Source organism: Heptranchias perlo, chromosome 11, assembly GCF_035084215.1.
Source record: "Heptranchias perlo isolate sHepPer1 chromosome 11, sHepPer1.hap1, whole genome shotgun sequence".
Taxonomy (NCBI): Eukaryota; Metazoa; Chordata; class Chondrichthyes; order Hexanchiformes; family Hexanchidae; genus Heptranchias; species Heptranchias perlo.
Genome location: NC_090335.1, coordinates 61,009,548 through 61,023,999, shown reverse-complemented (window position 1 = coordinate 61,023,999; position 14,452 = coordinate 61,009,548). Strand labels below are relative to the sequence as shown.

Sequence of the window (14,452 nt, the reverse complement as noted above, 5' to 3'; positions counted from 1 at the left end):
TATAGGCAGTTTTGTATGGTTTCTTTGGGAGCCATCAGAAAAGGAGATACTGCTCCTTTGACGGCTCATCTGCTTAAAGGTAGTGAATAGTTGAACTATACAGAACAGGAAGGCCTTAGATTGGATCCTGAGTCTGCTGAGTTAGCAGATCTCAGTTGGGACAGCAGTAGGTAGTAGTACGGTTGGTCTCTGTGTCCCTGGGTTAGGTAGTGGTATGGTTGGTCTGTGTCCCTGGGTTAGGTAGTCATAGAATCATAGAAAGTTACGACACAGAAGGAAGCCATTTGGCTCATCGTGTCCGTGCCGGCCGAAAAAGAGCTATCCAGCTTAATCCCACACATCCAAGTATTTTTTAAATGAGTTGAGGGTTTCTGCCTCTATCACCCTTTCTAGGCAGTAAATTCCAGACCCCCACCATCCTCTGGGTGAAAAAATTTCTCCTCAGCTCCCCTCTAATCCTTCTGCCAATTACTTTAAATCTATGCTCCCTGGTCACTGACCCCTCTGCTAAGGGAAATAGGTCCTTTCCTATAGGAAATAGGTCCTCCAATCTACCTAGTCCAGTCATAATTTTATATACCTCAATTAAATCTCCCCTCAGCCTCCTTTGTTCCAAAGAAAACAACCCCAGCCTATTCAATCTTTTCTCATAGCTAAAATTCTCCAGTCCTCGCAACATCCTCTTAAATCTCCTCTGTACCCTCTCTGGTGCAATCACATCTTTCCTGCAATGTGGCGACCAGAACTGTACACAGTACTGAAGCTGTGACCTAACCAATGTTTAATACAGTTCTAGCATAACCATCCTGCTCTTTTATTCTATGCCTCGGCTAATAAAGGAAAATATCCCGTATGCTTTTTTAACCACCTTATCTACCTGTCCTGCTACCTTCAGGGATCTGTGGACATGCACCATGGTTCCTTTGTTCCTCTACACCTCTCAATAGCCTCCCATTTATCGTGTACTCCCTTGCCTTGTTTGCCCTTCCCAAATGCATTACCTCACACTTTCCTGGATTGAATTCCATTTGCCACTTTTCTGCCCACCTGACCAGTCCATTGATATCTTCCTGCAATCTACAGCTTTCCTCCTCACTATCAACCACATGGCCAATTTTTGTATCATCTGCAAACTTCTTGATCAAGCCCTTAACATTCAAGTCCAAATCGTTAATATATACTACAAAAAGCAAGGGACCTAGTACTGAGCCCCACTGGAAACATCCTTCTAGTTGCGAAAACACCCATCAACCATCACCCCTTGCTTCCTGCCTCTGAGCTAATTTTGGATCCAACTAGCCATTTTCCCTAGGATCCTGTGGGCTTTTACTTTTTTGACCAATCTGCCTTGTGGGACCTTGTCAAAAGCCTTGCTAAAATCCATGTAAACTACATCAAGCACATTACCCTCATTGACCCTCCTTGTTACCTCCTCAAAAAATTCAATCACGACCTTCTCTTAACAAATCCATGCTGGCTGTCCTTGATTAACCTGTGCAGTTCTAAATGATGATTTATGCTGTCCCTCAGAATTGATTCCAATAATTTGCCCACTACTGAGGTTAGACTGACTGGCCTATAATTACTCTGCCTGTCTCTCCCTTTTTAAACAATGGTACAACGTTAGCAGTCCTCCAATCCTCCGGCACCTCGCCTGTAGCCAGGGAGGATTGGAAAATGATGGCCAGGGCCTCTGCTATTTCCTCCCTTCCTTCTTTTAACAGCCTGGGATACATTTCATCCGGGCATGGAGATTTATCCGCTTTCAAAGATGCTTAAATCCTTTAAATACTCCCCATCTCACTGTTTATCCCATCCAATATTTCATGCTCCTCCTTCTTAACTACAATGTCTGCATCGTCCCCCTGAAGACAGACGCAAAGTATTCATTTGGAACTATACCCAGATCTTTTGCCTCCACACATAGGTTACCTCTTTGGTTTCTAATAGGTCTTAGTTATTCTCTTGCTGTTTATGTATTATAAAACATCTTTAGGTTTTCCTTGATTTTACTTGCCAGTATTTTTTTCATGCCTCTTTGCTTTCCTAATTTCCTTTTTAATTTCATCCCTGCACTTTCTATACTCCTTTAGGCTTTCTGCAGTAATGAGCTCTCTATAATCTGACGTAAGCTTCCCTTTTTTTGCTGTATCCTACCCTGTATGCTCCTTATCATCCAGGGGGCTCTTGATTCGGCAGTCCCACCCTTTTTCTTTGTGCGGATATGTTTGTTCTGAACCTCATAATCTCTCCCTTGAATGCCACCCACTGCTCTGACACTAATTTATCCTAAAGTAGCTGTTTCCAGTCTAGTTTTGCTAAATCATTTCTCAGCTTAGTAAAATTGGCCTTTCCCCAATTGAAATTAAAAAGACAAGTCTAAAGGTATTGTGTCTTAATGCGCAAAGCATTCACAATAAGCTAGATGAATTAACAGCGCAGATAGATAATGACAGTTACGATATAATTGCGATTATGGAGACATGGCTGCAGGGTGACCAAGGATGGGAACTGAACATCCAGGGGTATTCAATATTTAGGAAGGACAGGCAAAAAGGGAAAGGAGGTGGGGTAGCATTGTTAGTAAAGGAGGAAATCAATGCAACAGTGAGGAAGGGTATTGGCTCGGAAAATCACGATGTGAATCTGTATGGGTGGAGCTAAGAAACACCAAAGGGGAGAAAACGTTGGTGGGGGTTGTCTATAGGCCCCCAAACAGTAGTGGAGATGTAGGGGAGGGCATTAAACAGGAAATTAGAGACTCATGCAAGAAGGGTACGACTATAATCATGGGTGACTTTAATCTACATATAGATTGGTCGAACCAAATTAGCAATAATACTGTGGGGGAGGAATTCCTGGAGTGTGTACGTGATGGTTTTCTAGACCAATACGTTGAGGAACCAACTAGAGAACATGCGGTCCTAGACTGTGTATTGTGCAATGAAAAATCTTGTGCAGGGTCTCTTAGGGAAGAGCGACCATAACATGATAGAATTCTTCATTAAGATGGAGAGAGAAGTAGTTGAATCCGAAAATAGGGTCCTGAATCTAAATTAGGAAATTACGAAAGCATGAGGTGCAAGTTGGCTACGATAGATTGGGGAACTTTACTAAAAGGGATGACGGTGGATAGGCAATGGCTAATATTTAAAGAACGTGTGCAGGAATTACAACAATTATTCATTCCTGTCTGGCGCAAAAATAAAACAGGAACGTTGGCTCAACCGTGGCTTACAAAAGAAATTAGGGATAGTATTAGATCCAAAGAGGAGACATATAAAATTGCTAGAAAAAGCGGCAAGCCTGAGGATTGGAGCAGTTTAGAATTCAGCAAAGGAGGACAAAGAGATTGATTAAGAGGGGAAAAATAGAGTATGAGAGTAAACTAGCAGGGAACATAAAAACTGACTGTAAAAGCTTCTATAAATATGTCCAGAAAAAGATTAGTGAAGACAAATGTAGATCCCTTACAGTCAGAAATGGGGGAAATTATAATGGGGAACAAAGAAATGGCAGAACAATTAAACACAAAGGAGGACACAAATAACCTGCCAGAAAAGTTAGGGAACCAAGGGTCTAGTGAGAGGGAGGAACTGAAGGAAACTAGTATTAGTTTAAAAAAAAATAATGCAAGGGAAATTAATGGGGCTAAAGGCTGACAAATCCCCAGGGCCTGATAATCTACATCCCAGAGTACTAAAGGAAGCGGCCGTGGAAATAGTGGATGCATTGGTGATCATCTTCCAAAATTCTATAGACCCTGGAACAGTTCCTACAGATTGGAGGGTGGCAAATGTAACCCCACTATTTTTTTTAAAAGGAGGGAGAGAAAAAACAGGGAATGACAGACCAGTTAGCCCAACATGCTAGAGTCTATTATAAAAGATGTGATAACAGAACACTTGGAGGGCATTAACGGGATTGGACAAAGTCAGCAGGGGTTTATGAAAGGGAAATCATGCTTAACATATCTACTGGAGTTTTTTGAGGATGTAACTAATAGAATAGATAGGGGAGGACCAGTGGATGTGGTGTATTTGGATTTTCAGAAGGCTTTTGATAAGGTCCCACACAAGAGGTTAATGTGCAAAATTAAAGCACATGGGATTGGGGGGAATATACTGGCATGGATTGAGAATTGGTTGACAGACAGGAAACAGAGAGTAGGAATAAACTGGTCTTTTTTCGGGTGGCAGGCAGTGACTAGTGGGGTACTGCAGGGATCAGTGCTTGGGCCCCAGCTATTCACAATGTATATCAGTGATTTGGATGAGGGAACGGAGTGTAACATTTCCAAGTTTGCAGACGACACAAAGCTGGGGTGGAATGTGAGCTGTGAGGAGGATGCAAAGAGGCTCCAATGTGATTTAGACAAGTTGGGTGAGTGGGCAAGAACATGGCAGATGCAATATGACGTGGATAAATGTGAGGTTATCCACTTTGGTTGTAAAAACAGAAAGGCAGATTATTATCTGAATGGTGATAGATTGGGAAAAGAGGAGGTGCAATGAGACCTGGGTATCCTTGCACACCAGTCACTGAAAGTGAGCATTCAGGTGCAGCAAGCAGTTAGGAAGGTGAATGGTATGTTGACCTTTGTTGCAAGAGGATTTGAGTACAGGAGCAGGGATGTCTTACTGCAGTTATACAGGGCCTTGGTGAGACCACATCTGGAGTATTGTGTGCAGTTTTGGTCTCCTTATCTGAGGAAGGATTTTTTTTTATTTGTTCACGGGATGTGGGTGTCGCTGGCGAGGCCAGCATTTATTGCCCATCCCTAATTGCCCTTGAGAAGGTGGTGGTGAGCTGCCTTCTTGAACCGCTGCAGTCCGTGTGGTGAAGGTTCTCCCACAGTGCTGTTGGGTAGGGAGTTCCAGGATTTTGACCCAGCGACGATGAAGGAACGGCGATATATTTCCAAGTCGGGATGGTGTGTGACTTGGAGGGGAACGTGCAGTTGGAGTTGTTCCCATGTGCCTGCTGCTCTTGTCCTCCTAGGTGGTAGAGGTCGCTGGTTTGGGAGGTGCTGTCGAAGAAGCCTTGGCGAGTTGCTGCAGTGCATCCTGTGGATGGTACACACTGCAGCCACAGTGCGCCGGTGGTGAAGGGAGTGAATGTTTCGGGTGGTGGATGGGGTGCCAATCAAGCGGGCTGCTTTATCTTGGATGGTGTCGAGCTTCTTGAGTGTTGTTGGAGCTGCACTCATCCAAGCAAGTGGAGCATGTTCCATCACACTCCTGACTTGTGCCTTGTAGATGGTGGAAAGGCTTTGGGGAGTCAGGAGGTGAGTCATTCGCCGCAGAATACCCAGCCTCTGACCTGCTCTCGAAGCCACAGTATTTATATGGCTGGTCCAGTTAATTTTCTGGTCAATGGTGACCCCCAGGATGTTAATGGGGGATTCGGCGATGGTAATGCCGTTGAATGTCAAGGGGAGGTGGTTAGACTCTCTCTTGTTGGAGATGGTCATTGCCTGGCACTTGTCTGGCGCGAATGTTACTTGCCACTTATGAGCCCAAGCCTGGATGTTGTCCAGGTCTTGCTGCATGCGGGCTTGGACTGCTTCATTATTTGAGGGGTTGCGAATGGAACTGAACACTGTGCAGTCATCAGCGAACATCCCCATTTCTGACCTTATGATGGAGGGAAGGTCATTGATGAAGCAGCTGAAGATGGTTGGGCCTGGGACACTGCCCTGAGGAACTCCTGCAGCAATGTCCTGGGGCTGAGATGATTGGCCTCCAACAACCACTACCATCTTCCTTTGTGCTAGGTATGACTCCAGCCACTGGAGAATTTTCCCCCTGATTCCCATTGACTTCAATTTTACTAGGGCTCCTTGGTGCCACACTCGGTCAAATGCTGCCTTGATGTCAAGGGCAGTCACTCTTGCCTCACCTCTGGAATTCAGCTCTTTTGTCCATGTTTGGACCAAGGCCGTAATGAGGTCTGGAGCCGAGTGGTCCTGGCGGAACCCAAACTGAGCATTGGTGAGTAAGTGCCGCTTGATAGCACTGTCGACGACACCTTCCATCACTTTGCTGATGATTGAGAGTAGACTGATGGGGCAGTAATTGGCCGGATTGGATTTGTCCTGCTTTTTGTGGACAGGACATACCTGGGCAATTTTCCACATTGTCGGGTAGATGCCAGTGTTGTAGCTGTACTGGAACAGCTTGGCTAGAGGCACAGCTAGTTCTGGAGCACAAGTCTTCAGCACTACAGCTGGGATGTTGTCGGGGCCCATAGCCTTTGCTGTATCCTTGGCATGGAGGGAGTGCAACTAAGGTTTACCAGACTGATCCCTGGGATGGCAGGACTGACGTATGAGGAGAGATTGGGTCGACTCGGCCTATATTCACTGGAGTTTAGAAGAATGAGAGGTGATCTCATCAAAACATATAAAATTCTAACAGGACCAGACAGACTAGATGCAAGGAGGATGTTCCCGATGGCTGGGGAGTCCAGGGGTCACAGTCTCAGGATACGAGGTATGCCATTTAGAACCGAGATGAGGAGAAATTTCTTCACTCAGGGTGGTGAACCTGTGGAATTCTCTACCACAGAAGGCAGTGGAGGCCAAGTCATTAGATGTATTCGAGAAGCAGATCGATGTATTTCTTAATGCTAAAGCGATTAAGGAACATGGGGAGAAAGCGGGAGCAGGGTACTGAGTTAGAAGATCAGCCATGATCATTTTGAATGGCGGAACAGATCCGAAGGGCCGAGTCGCCTACTCTTGCTCCTATTTTTCTTTGAAAACCTTTACTCCTGTTCTAACTTTGTCCTTTTGCATAACTATGCTAAATCTAACTGAATTATGGTCACTACCAGCAAAATGCTCTCCCATTGATATTCCTTCCACCTGCCCAGCTTCATTCTCTAAAACTAAGTCCAGAACTGCCCCCCCCCCCCCCCTCCTCTTGTTGGGCTTGCTATGTACTGGCTAAAAAAGTTCTCCTGAATGCAATTTAAGAATTCTGCGCCCTTTATCCCTTTTACACTGCAGGTATCCCAGTTAATATTCGGGTAGTTGAAATCCCCTACTGTTACTGCACTTCTCAGAAATTTGCCTACATATTTGCTCTTCTATCTCCCTCTGACTGTTTGGGTGTCGAAAGAACACTCCCAGCAGTGTGATTGCCCCTTTTTTGTTCTTTAGCTCAACCACATGGCCTCATTTGATGATCCTTCTCACATATCATCCCTCCTCACAGCTGTAATTGTTTCTTTAACCAATATTGCCACCCCCCTCCTTTTTTATCCCCCTCTCTATCTCGTCTGAAAACCCTGTAACTAGGAATGATGAGCTGCCATTCCTGCCCCTCTTTAAGCCGTGTTTGAATAACAGTTAAGATATCAAACTTCCATGTATCTATCTGTGCCCTTAGCTCATCTGCCATATTCACTAGACTCCTTGTAGTATGGTATGGTTGATCTCTGTGTCCCTGGGTTAGGTGGTGGAAAAATCAGCTATGGTTCCAACTCCTGGCGGTATAAATTCATCCTGGACGGGAGCACAAGGCAATGATGAATCGACAGCCCATTTTATACTCCTCACTATTTTCTTTTCCATTGAAGTCCGTGGAGAAGGAAATTGGGCAGAGTACAAGAACAGGCTGCTTGGGTATTTATCGCCTGTTTTTGCACTGCCACCCAAGACTCATTTATACCCCCTGGTCTCTATCCAGCATCTCCTACAGGAGTGCATACATGTGGAAGTCAGATGAGGATGCAACTCATGGCTCAGCCAGGATGCTGTACATATTGTAATAACCTGCTGACCCTCACTGTCTGGGCATATACAGAAGAAATGGATATTTGGACAAGGTATTGGAAAACAACTCATACTCAGACAAGGAATGAGTTCTTTGGGGAGGGGAGAAAACAAAAAAGCAGGAAGGAGACCCTATCCTTGGTTTTGGCTAGATCTTAATAAAAATTCCAAGGATGAGCAAATAGTGTTTAAACACCCTCCACTGTTTAGTTGCCATAGGATCATGTTTTCTGGTGTTAAGTAAACTGGCAACCACAAAAAAAGAATGTATTATGCCTACTTATCTGAGGTTTTCGTGTTTATGCTAGAGTCACTTGAAGGCCTGTGATCATGCTGCAGATGTTCCCATGGTGAATTTTGACTACCACCAGCAAGTAAAGGGTGGGAAGGTGGACAGACTCCTAAATGTACTGAAACCCAAGCTGGAAAAATTCCTGGAGGAGTGTGACTTCTTTTACTGTGATTCCAGTGGGGTTCAGAGGTAAGCTGGTTTTTCTATTTTTCTATTAAAGTTTGGGTGGAGTGTGTCTGTACGAAGTTATTACTGCAGTTTTATTTGAGCATAAATGTTTTTTCCACAGATGCCAGACTGGTACCATCAGAACCAACTGCCTTGATTGCCTAGATAGAACGAATAGTGTGCAGGCTTTCTTTGGGCTGGAGGTATGATTTGAGCTGCAGTTATTTATTATTCCAATGTATTACATTAAATAAGTGTAATTGCCAGCTTTCCTGATCTTTGGACAGCAAAGCCCCATTTCAAACCTAGTATTGACCCAACAGAAACAATTTAGCTGCTATGTAGAACATGTACGTGAGAAAGTTTTGATGGTCTTGTGTTCTTTCACTGCTAGATATAGTAAGTTGCTAAGATGCCTGTAAAAGGGAAGTTTGAACTTTATTATTTGGTAAAGTTTACGATGTTCATGTTTGAATCTATTATTGATGGTTCAGAATCCATAATCTTGCAGGGAGTGTCATTATCAGACCCGCGCACAGTCTTCACATGACCTGGAACTTTGTGCAGATGTCAGTCTGGAAATGCAAAACGCTCTCTTGTTCACAATAGTCAATAAAATTAATAAATTATAAAGTTTTACACTGTGGGTTATTCGTATAAATCTTGCTGTCATAAAGTATAGTATTTATTTGCTGTAAACGTGAATGAGGATTGATTGAAGGCCTTGGGATTGTGGTGCAATCAACTTATTCCCTTATGTTGGATGACTGCTTAGGCTAGCTAAGAGGCCATATTGTAAAGGGTAAAGAAAAAGTTAAATCGGATAGTTCATGTAAATTTTATCTTCAGATAAATAAAATGCCATTAATCATGGTGGTAAAACATTCTAGTGTTCAATGCATAATTCTAAACTGGTAATATGTAGTTCAACCACTAACGGAATTTTGATTGGTTATGCCCTCCTATGTGCCCCTCACCACCCCACCCTCCCCAAACAGATGATTTACAAACAGCTAGAAATTCTGGGACTAGCTGAGAAGCAGCAGATGGTCACAAGGTTTCAAGAAGTCTTCCGTTCCATGTGGTCAATGTGTGGTGACTCGATCAGTAAAATTTATGCCGGAACTGGAGCACTGGAAGGAAAAGCTAAGGTACAGCGTAATTTGTTGCACATATTGCTGGAAAATCTGATGAAATTGTGCCAATATTGATTTGCACAGTGGTTTTTTGCAGTTTTCTGTGTATAGTTCTAGGTACAATGTGTAAAAAGTTGCTTTTACATTCCCCTCATGAGAGAGAAGTTTTTTTCCCAAAGTTTTTACATTCCACAACAAATTGAATTTATGTAGTGTCTTCAACATAAAAAAATGTCCCAAGGCACTGCGGAGTTGTAGTTGGACATAAATGGATGCGGAATCAAAAAGAGATATGAGGACTGACCAAAAGCTTGGTCAAAGAGTTGGATTTTAAGGAGCGTCTTAAAGGAGGAGAGGGAGTCGGTGAGGCAAGAAGGTTTAGGTAGTGAATTCCCATTGTTTATTTCAATTTCCTAGCATTTGTCCACATTAACTTTCATTTGGCATTCATCAGCCCATCTTTTTTACCTAGTCACATCCCTTTACATTTGATTTGCCTCTTCCTTGACACTTTAACACCAGCATTCCCACGCTCCCCAAATTGGTGTCATCTACAACCTCGGAAAGCTTTGTTTATGCCTGCAGCTCAAAATCATTTGTTTATACTGTAGACGGCAGTGGCTCCAGTGCTCATTCCTATGTCTCCATGCTAGTGACCCTTGCCATATCAAGGCAGCTCTATTCACAACCACTCTTTTTATTCTTTGGTTTACCCAATTTTCAGACTAGCTCAAGCATGTCTTTCTACCTTATGGACGAATCACTTGTGTGGCATGGTATTCAAAGCCATTGAAGTTAACAGCATAGAAGGAGGCAATTCAACTCTTCCTGTCTATGTCGGCTCTTCGCTAGAGCAGTCCAAAATTAATCCCAATGCCCCGTGCTCTTCCCATAGTTCTGTTTCTTCTTCTGCTTCAAAAATTCATCTAATTTTCCCTTAAGATGCTTGACTTTTTAAAATATTTCCTGCTGTCTTTATTTCATTTTCTATTTTAGTTTTCCTGACCAGTTTCTTAATCTCCTTTACCTTCGGTTTTTTTTTCGTTTTGGCCCACCATTCTACCCATAACTTTATACTTTAGGAATAACCGCTCTCTTTTTGCCCTTAGCCCCTGTATTGCTTCCAGTGTTGTCCACATTGGTCTTTTGCTCTATTGGCCTCCCTTAGTGCATGTATCTTATTTACTTTTATGTGTAATATTTCTAAAAGTGACCATTTTTTCCAGTGCTTTTCCCCTCTGACAGTCCTGTCCAGTTCAATTTCCTTAGCATATCCCCCAAAACATCAAAATCTGCCTTTTTGTTTCTACTGTATTCATTCTCTTTTTTTTCATCATGTCCAATCTTAAACTCCAACATGTTATGGTCGCTGCTACCAAGGTCTTCTCTGATTCTCACCTGCTCTATTATCTCAGACCCAATATTGCATGAAATCCACGTGAGCAGGGGCAACAATTCAGTATTGTGTCCAAGATCATGTTTTTACCCATCTTCCTGGCCAACATTTATCCCTCAACCAGAAAAACTGATTATCTCATTGCTGTTTATGGGATCTTGCTGTTCACAAATTGCCTACTCTTTGCCTACACAACAGTGACTATGGGCATAATTTTAGTCCGGAGCTGGGAAGGGGTTGGTGGTGGGGTGGAATTGCAGACGAGATACCCGGAGGTACAGGTTTCCCGGATGTTATTACGATTTTGATGTAAGGACATCTTTTTTTTGACAGTTTCCCGCCTGACAGGTCGGCCTGATTGACAGGCTGGCCACAGTCAGATGGGAAAAGAGCAAGGAAGAGGTAAGTGTTCAGGTAAGTCTTAGATTGGAGGGGTGGGGAGGTCATCGGTGGGGGGGGGGGGGGGGTGTTCAGGTGTCATCGGGAGGTGGATTGGGGATCAGTCACTGGGTGGGTGGGGGGGAGGGATCGGGTGTCGCAATCTTTGGGGGTGGTTTGGGGGGCATCGGCGACCGTTGTTGGAGGTCGCTGCAGGTAAGCTTGTTGGGCCTGGGGGAAGCACTCCTGCTCCTCCGGGTCCATAGCTGTGCTATGAAGGCACTTACCTGCATTTTCGGGCCTTCTTGCTTCCTCTCACGCGGCATGAAGGAGAAGGCCTGGGAATCCCGGCTCCCAGAGGCTGAAATCACAAAACCTGAAAAAATGGAGGCCTGCAGCCTCCTTGAAAGGTTTTAGTGACCAACCCACCTCCTGAGAGTGGGTTGGTCTCCCACCCCCGTGAAAACCGGAAATGAGCGGGTTGAGGGCGGGTTTGAAATTGTTGCAATTTTTAATGCTCCCCCAACCCACCCATTTATCCAGGCTAAAATCATACCGCGTATTTCAAAAATATTTTTTTTTGTGAACCATTGGGAGTTCCTGTGGACCTAAAATGCAAATTTTATCCCTCTATTGCATCCTTTATAGATTATACAATTTATTCCTGGTAAATTGCAGTTATCCATAACCACTGTATCTGTGCCTGCACAAATTTCCCTTATTTGACAACAAAGTTCTTGGTCCAATCCCTTCTCCCGACCTGATGACTTGTATCAGACATTTTTAGTTTTTTTCCCCCCTCATGTCTCTCATCTCTATCCACTGAATGTCCACCTTGTCCATAGACTAGATAGGTCCATGTTTGTTATATTGTAATCCAGTTCTCTTTTGTGTAGAAAGCTATATCCCCTCCCTATTTATCTATCTATCGCTCTATAAGTTAATCTGTATTCTTATATATTTACCTAGCTTATGCCATTGTTGAGTCGAGTTTCTGTGATGCCTGTGATATCAATAGGCTCACCCTCTAGCAAGGGCTTCCGAGTCTTCCATTTTATTCTTAAGATTTCTAGCATCCATATGTGGAACTTTGATGAATCCATTTCCCCACTTCTATGAATGATTTGTATTTTTTTTGTCATTATTTCCCCGTGCAGTCATATCCTTAGAAGAACTAAGCTTGCAAAGTATATCAATATCTGTTCCTGAACCATCATCTACCAGCCCCTTCTTTGTAGCAGCTTCTCTATCTTTTCTACCTCTATTACAGTTTATTTATCCTCTTTCTAGATCTGATCTGTTTGCCCCTCCCTCTCTACCTTATTTGCTCTCACTACAATGACACTGATGCCAGTTAATTCAAGTGAAGCTTGTCCTGTCCCTACATCTCCCATTTACCCCAGAATGTCTCCCAGTGCTCTAGGAATTGAAACTCCTTCCTTCACTATTTCAAGCCATGTATTGATGTGTCCAATTTATACTTTCTAGCTGGTCCAGTGTGTGGCATGGAGAGTAATTCTGAGATTCTTGTTCTTCACTCTAGAACTTAACTCCTGAAGCACTCCCTGCAAGACCTTTGTCTTGCTCTTTTTATGTTCCTGTATGAGCCTTGACTTCTGGGAACTCTCACTCCCTTTCCGACCTCCATTAGATTCCTCACCCGGGCACCAACACACCATTTGGAACTCCCAGTTGCCACTACACTAGGGCTTTCTGTCCCTCTAATTATGACATCCCCACAGCTACCATTTTCTGGTTAGTGTTACTCTTTCCATTTGGGTAGCCACTTGCTCCATTGTGGCATGTTGCTCATGACTACCTTCCTCTGCTATGCCTTTGTTTGCCTCGTAGGTATCAAGCACAGTATATCCCTTAGACAAATCCAGACTCTCAATTGTCCCTTGCACTGATCCCTCCTGCCTATCCTTCCCTCTCTTCCTCTGCTTGCCTATTCCTCTCTGCCTGTGGAGTAACTATCTTTTGAGATTGTATTTACATCCATAATTCATGTGAAAGATTTGCATCTGAGTATTCTTTCCATTGGAATTTAGCAATGTGGAATTAGATAATGCCATTTTCTATTCTCTTTAGCAAATATCTCTGGCAATTTTGAGATTGGGTGGAGTTGATAGGGGACCCTCTATTGTGATGAGGTGTAGCAGTTTAGGGGAATAACTCGTATTGTTCTTACCAAGAACCAATGTGAAAATCTCAAATACACAAGTTGTGTGGATGTAAAAGGTCTCCTGCTAATTAAGATTTTCACAATACATGTAATATTGAAAATTAGCACAGTGTAAAGAACTGTACGTTATTGTTAAAAGATTTCCCTTTAAGCAGAACCTTGAGTTTTGTCTTCATTTTAGATGTAAGATATTACCATGGTAGTCATTGCTGAGACGTGGCTGCAAGACGGTCAGGACTTGGGAACTGAATATACCAGGTTATAAGGTCTATAGGAAGGATAGGGAAACTGGTAGGGGGGAGGAGTAGCCTTATTGATTAAGGATGCAATTACTTCAATGATGAGAGGCTATAATGAGAGGTAACGTAGAGATTTTACTCTCAGTTGCTGGTAATTGACTTGACTCCAATTTGGTAAAAAAGGTGCTTTATTGAACTTCACAAAAGAACCAACACAGGCGGTGTTGGGGCAGTGGTTTACAACACAGAACAAGAGATCATGTCACTCGTTCTGCTCTGGGTAGAGTTGTGTCTGCCTCAAAAGCCTTGAAGAAAGCCCTTTCCACCCTGCCTGTGGTACCTTCGGGATTGGTTATCTCTCGCATCTTCTGCCCTGCCTGGGGTGACCTCTTGGAACCTTGTCCTTAGTCCTGCTCTGCCTGGAGCCACTTCTGTTGATCTGGATCGTTCGTCGAACTGTCGAATAGCTGTTTGGTTGGTCTCCAACATCACCAGCGATTACTCCTGCCAAGTCTCTACCATCTAATACCAGCGCGGGGTGCTCCTTTTATGCCACTTTTGGGGGTGAACCCAGGGTCAGCTATTGACATGGGCCCCTGCCCTATTGGGATCTCCCAAAAGGGAGACCAATGGTACTTTGAATTCTTTGTTTCTTTAAGGAAAAAGGGGTTAGCCTCCCCTGTTAGCTTCCATGTTTCAGCGTCTGCAGAAGCAGCTTGTTTCCCACCTTTGGTCTTAACCAATCATGAATTTACACAGTAGCTCAAGACTGTTTCGCCTCATCTTACCTAGCCTTGTCTTCGTATCAAGGTTGGGAGTCCATAGTTCTCCAGGCCTCCCTTGACTCCTTTAGATTCCAGGCCAGGTTTCATGGACCA

The 14,452-nt window shown here is 43.6% G+C and overlaps 1 protein-coding gene across 4 annotated transcripts in view; it reads left to right on the top strand.

The window, feature by feature from the left end:
- The window catches only part of synj1 (synaptojanin 1), a 131,040-nt gene that overhangs the window by 60,346 nt on the left and 56,242 nt on the right, over positions 1–14,452 (top strand). For all 4 annotated transcript variants that reach the window (XM_067993188.1, XM_067993186.1, XM_067993185.1 and 1 more), the window contains 3 exons: positions 8,089–8,261; positions 8,362–8,443; positions 9,239–9,391. In XM_067993188.1, coding sequence (XP_067849289.1) covers positions 8,089–8,261; positions 8,362–8,443; positions 9,239–9,391 — 408 coding nt within the window. The remainder of the gene's footprint in view (positions 1–8,088; positions 8,262–8,361; positions 8,444–9,238; positions 9,392–14,452) is intronic.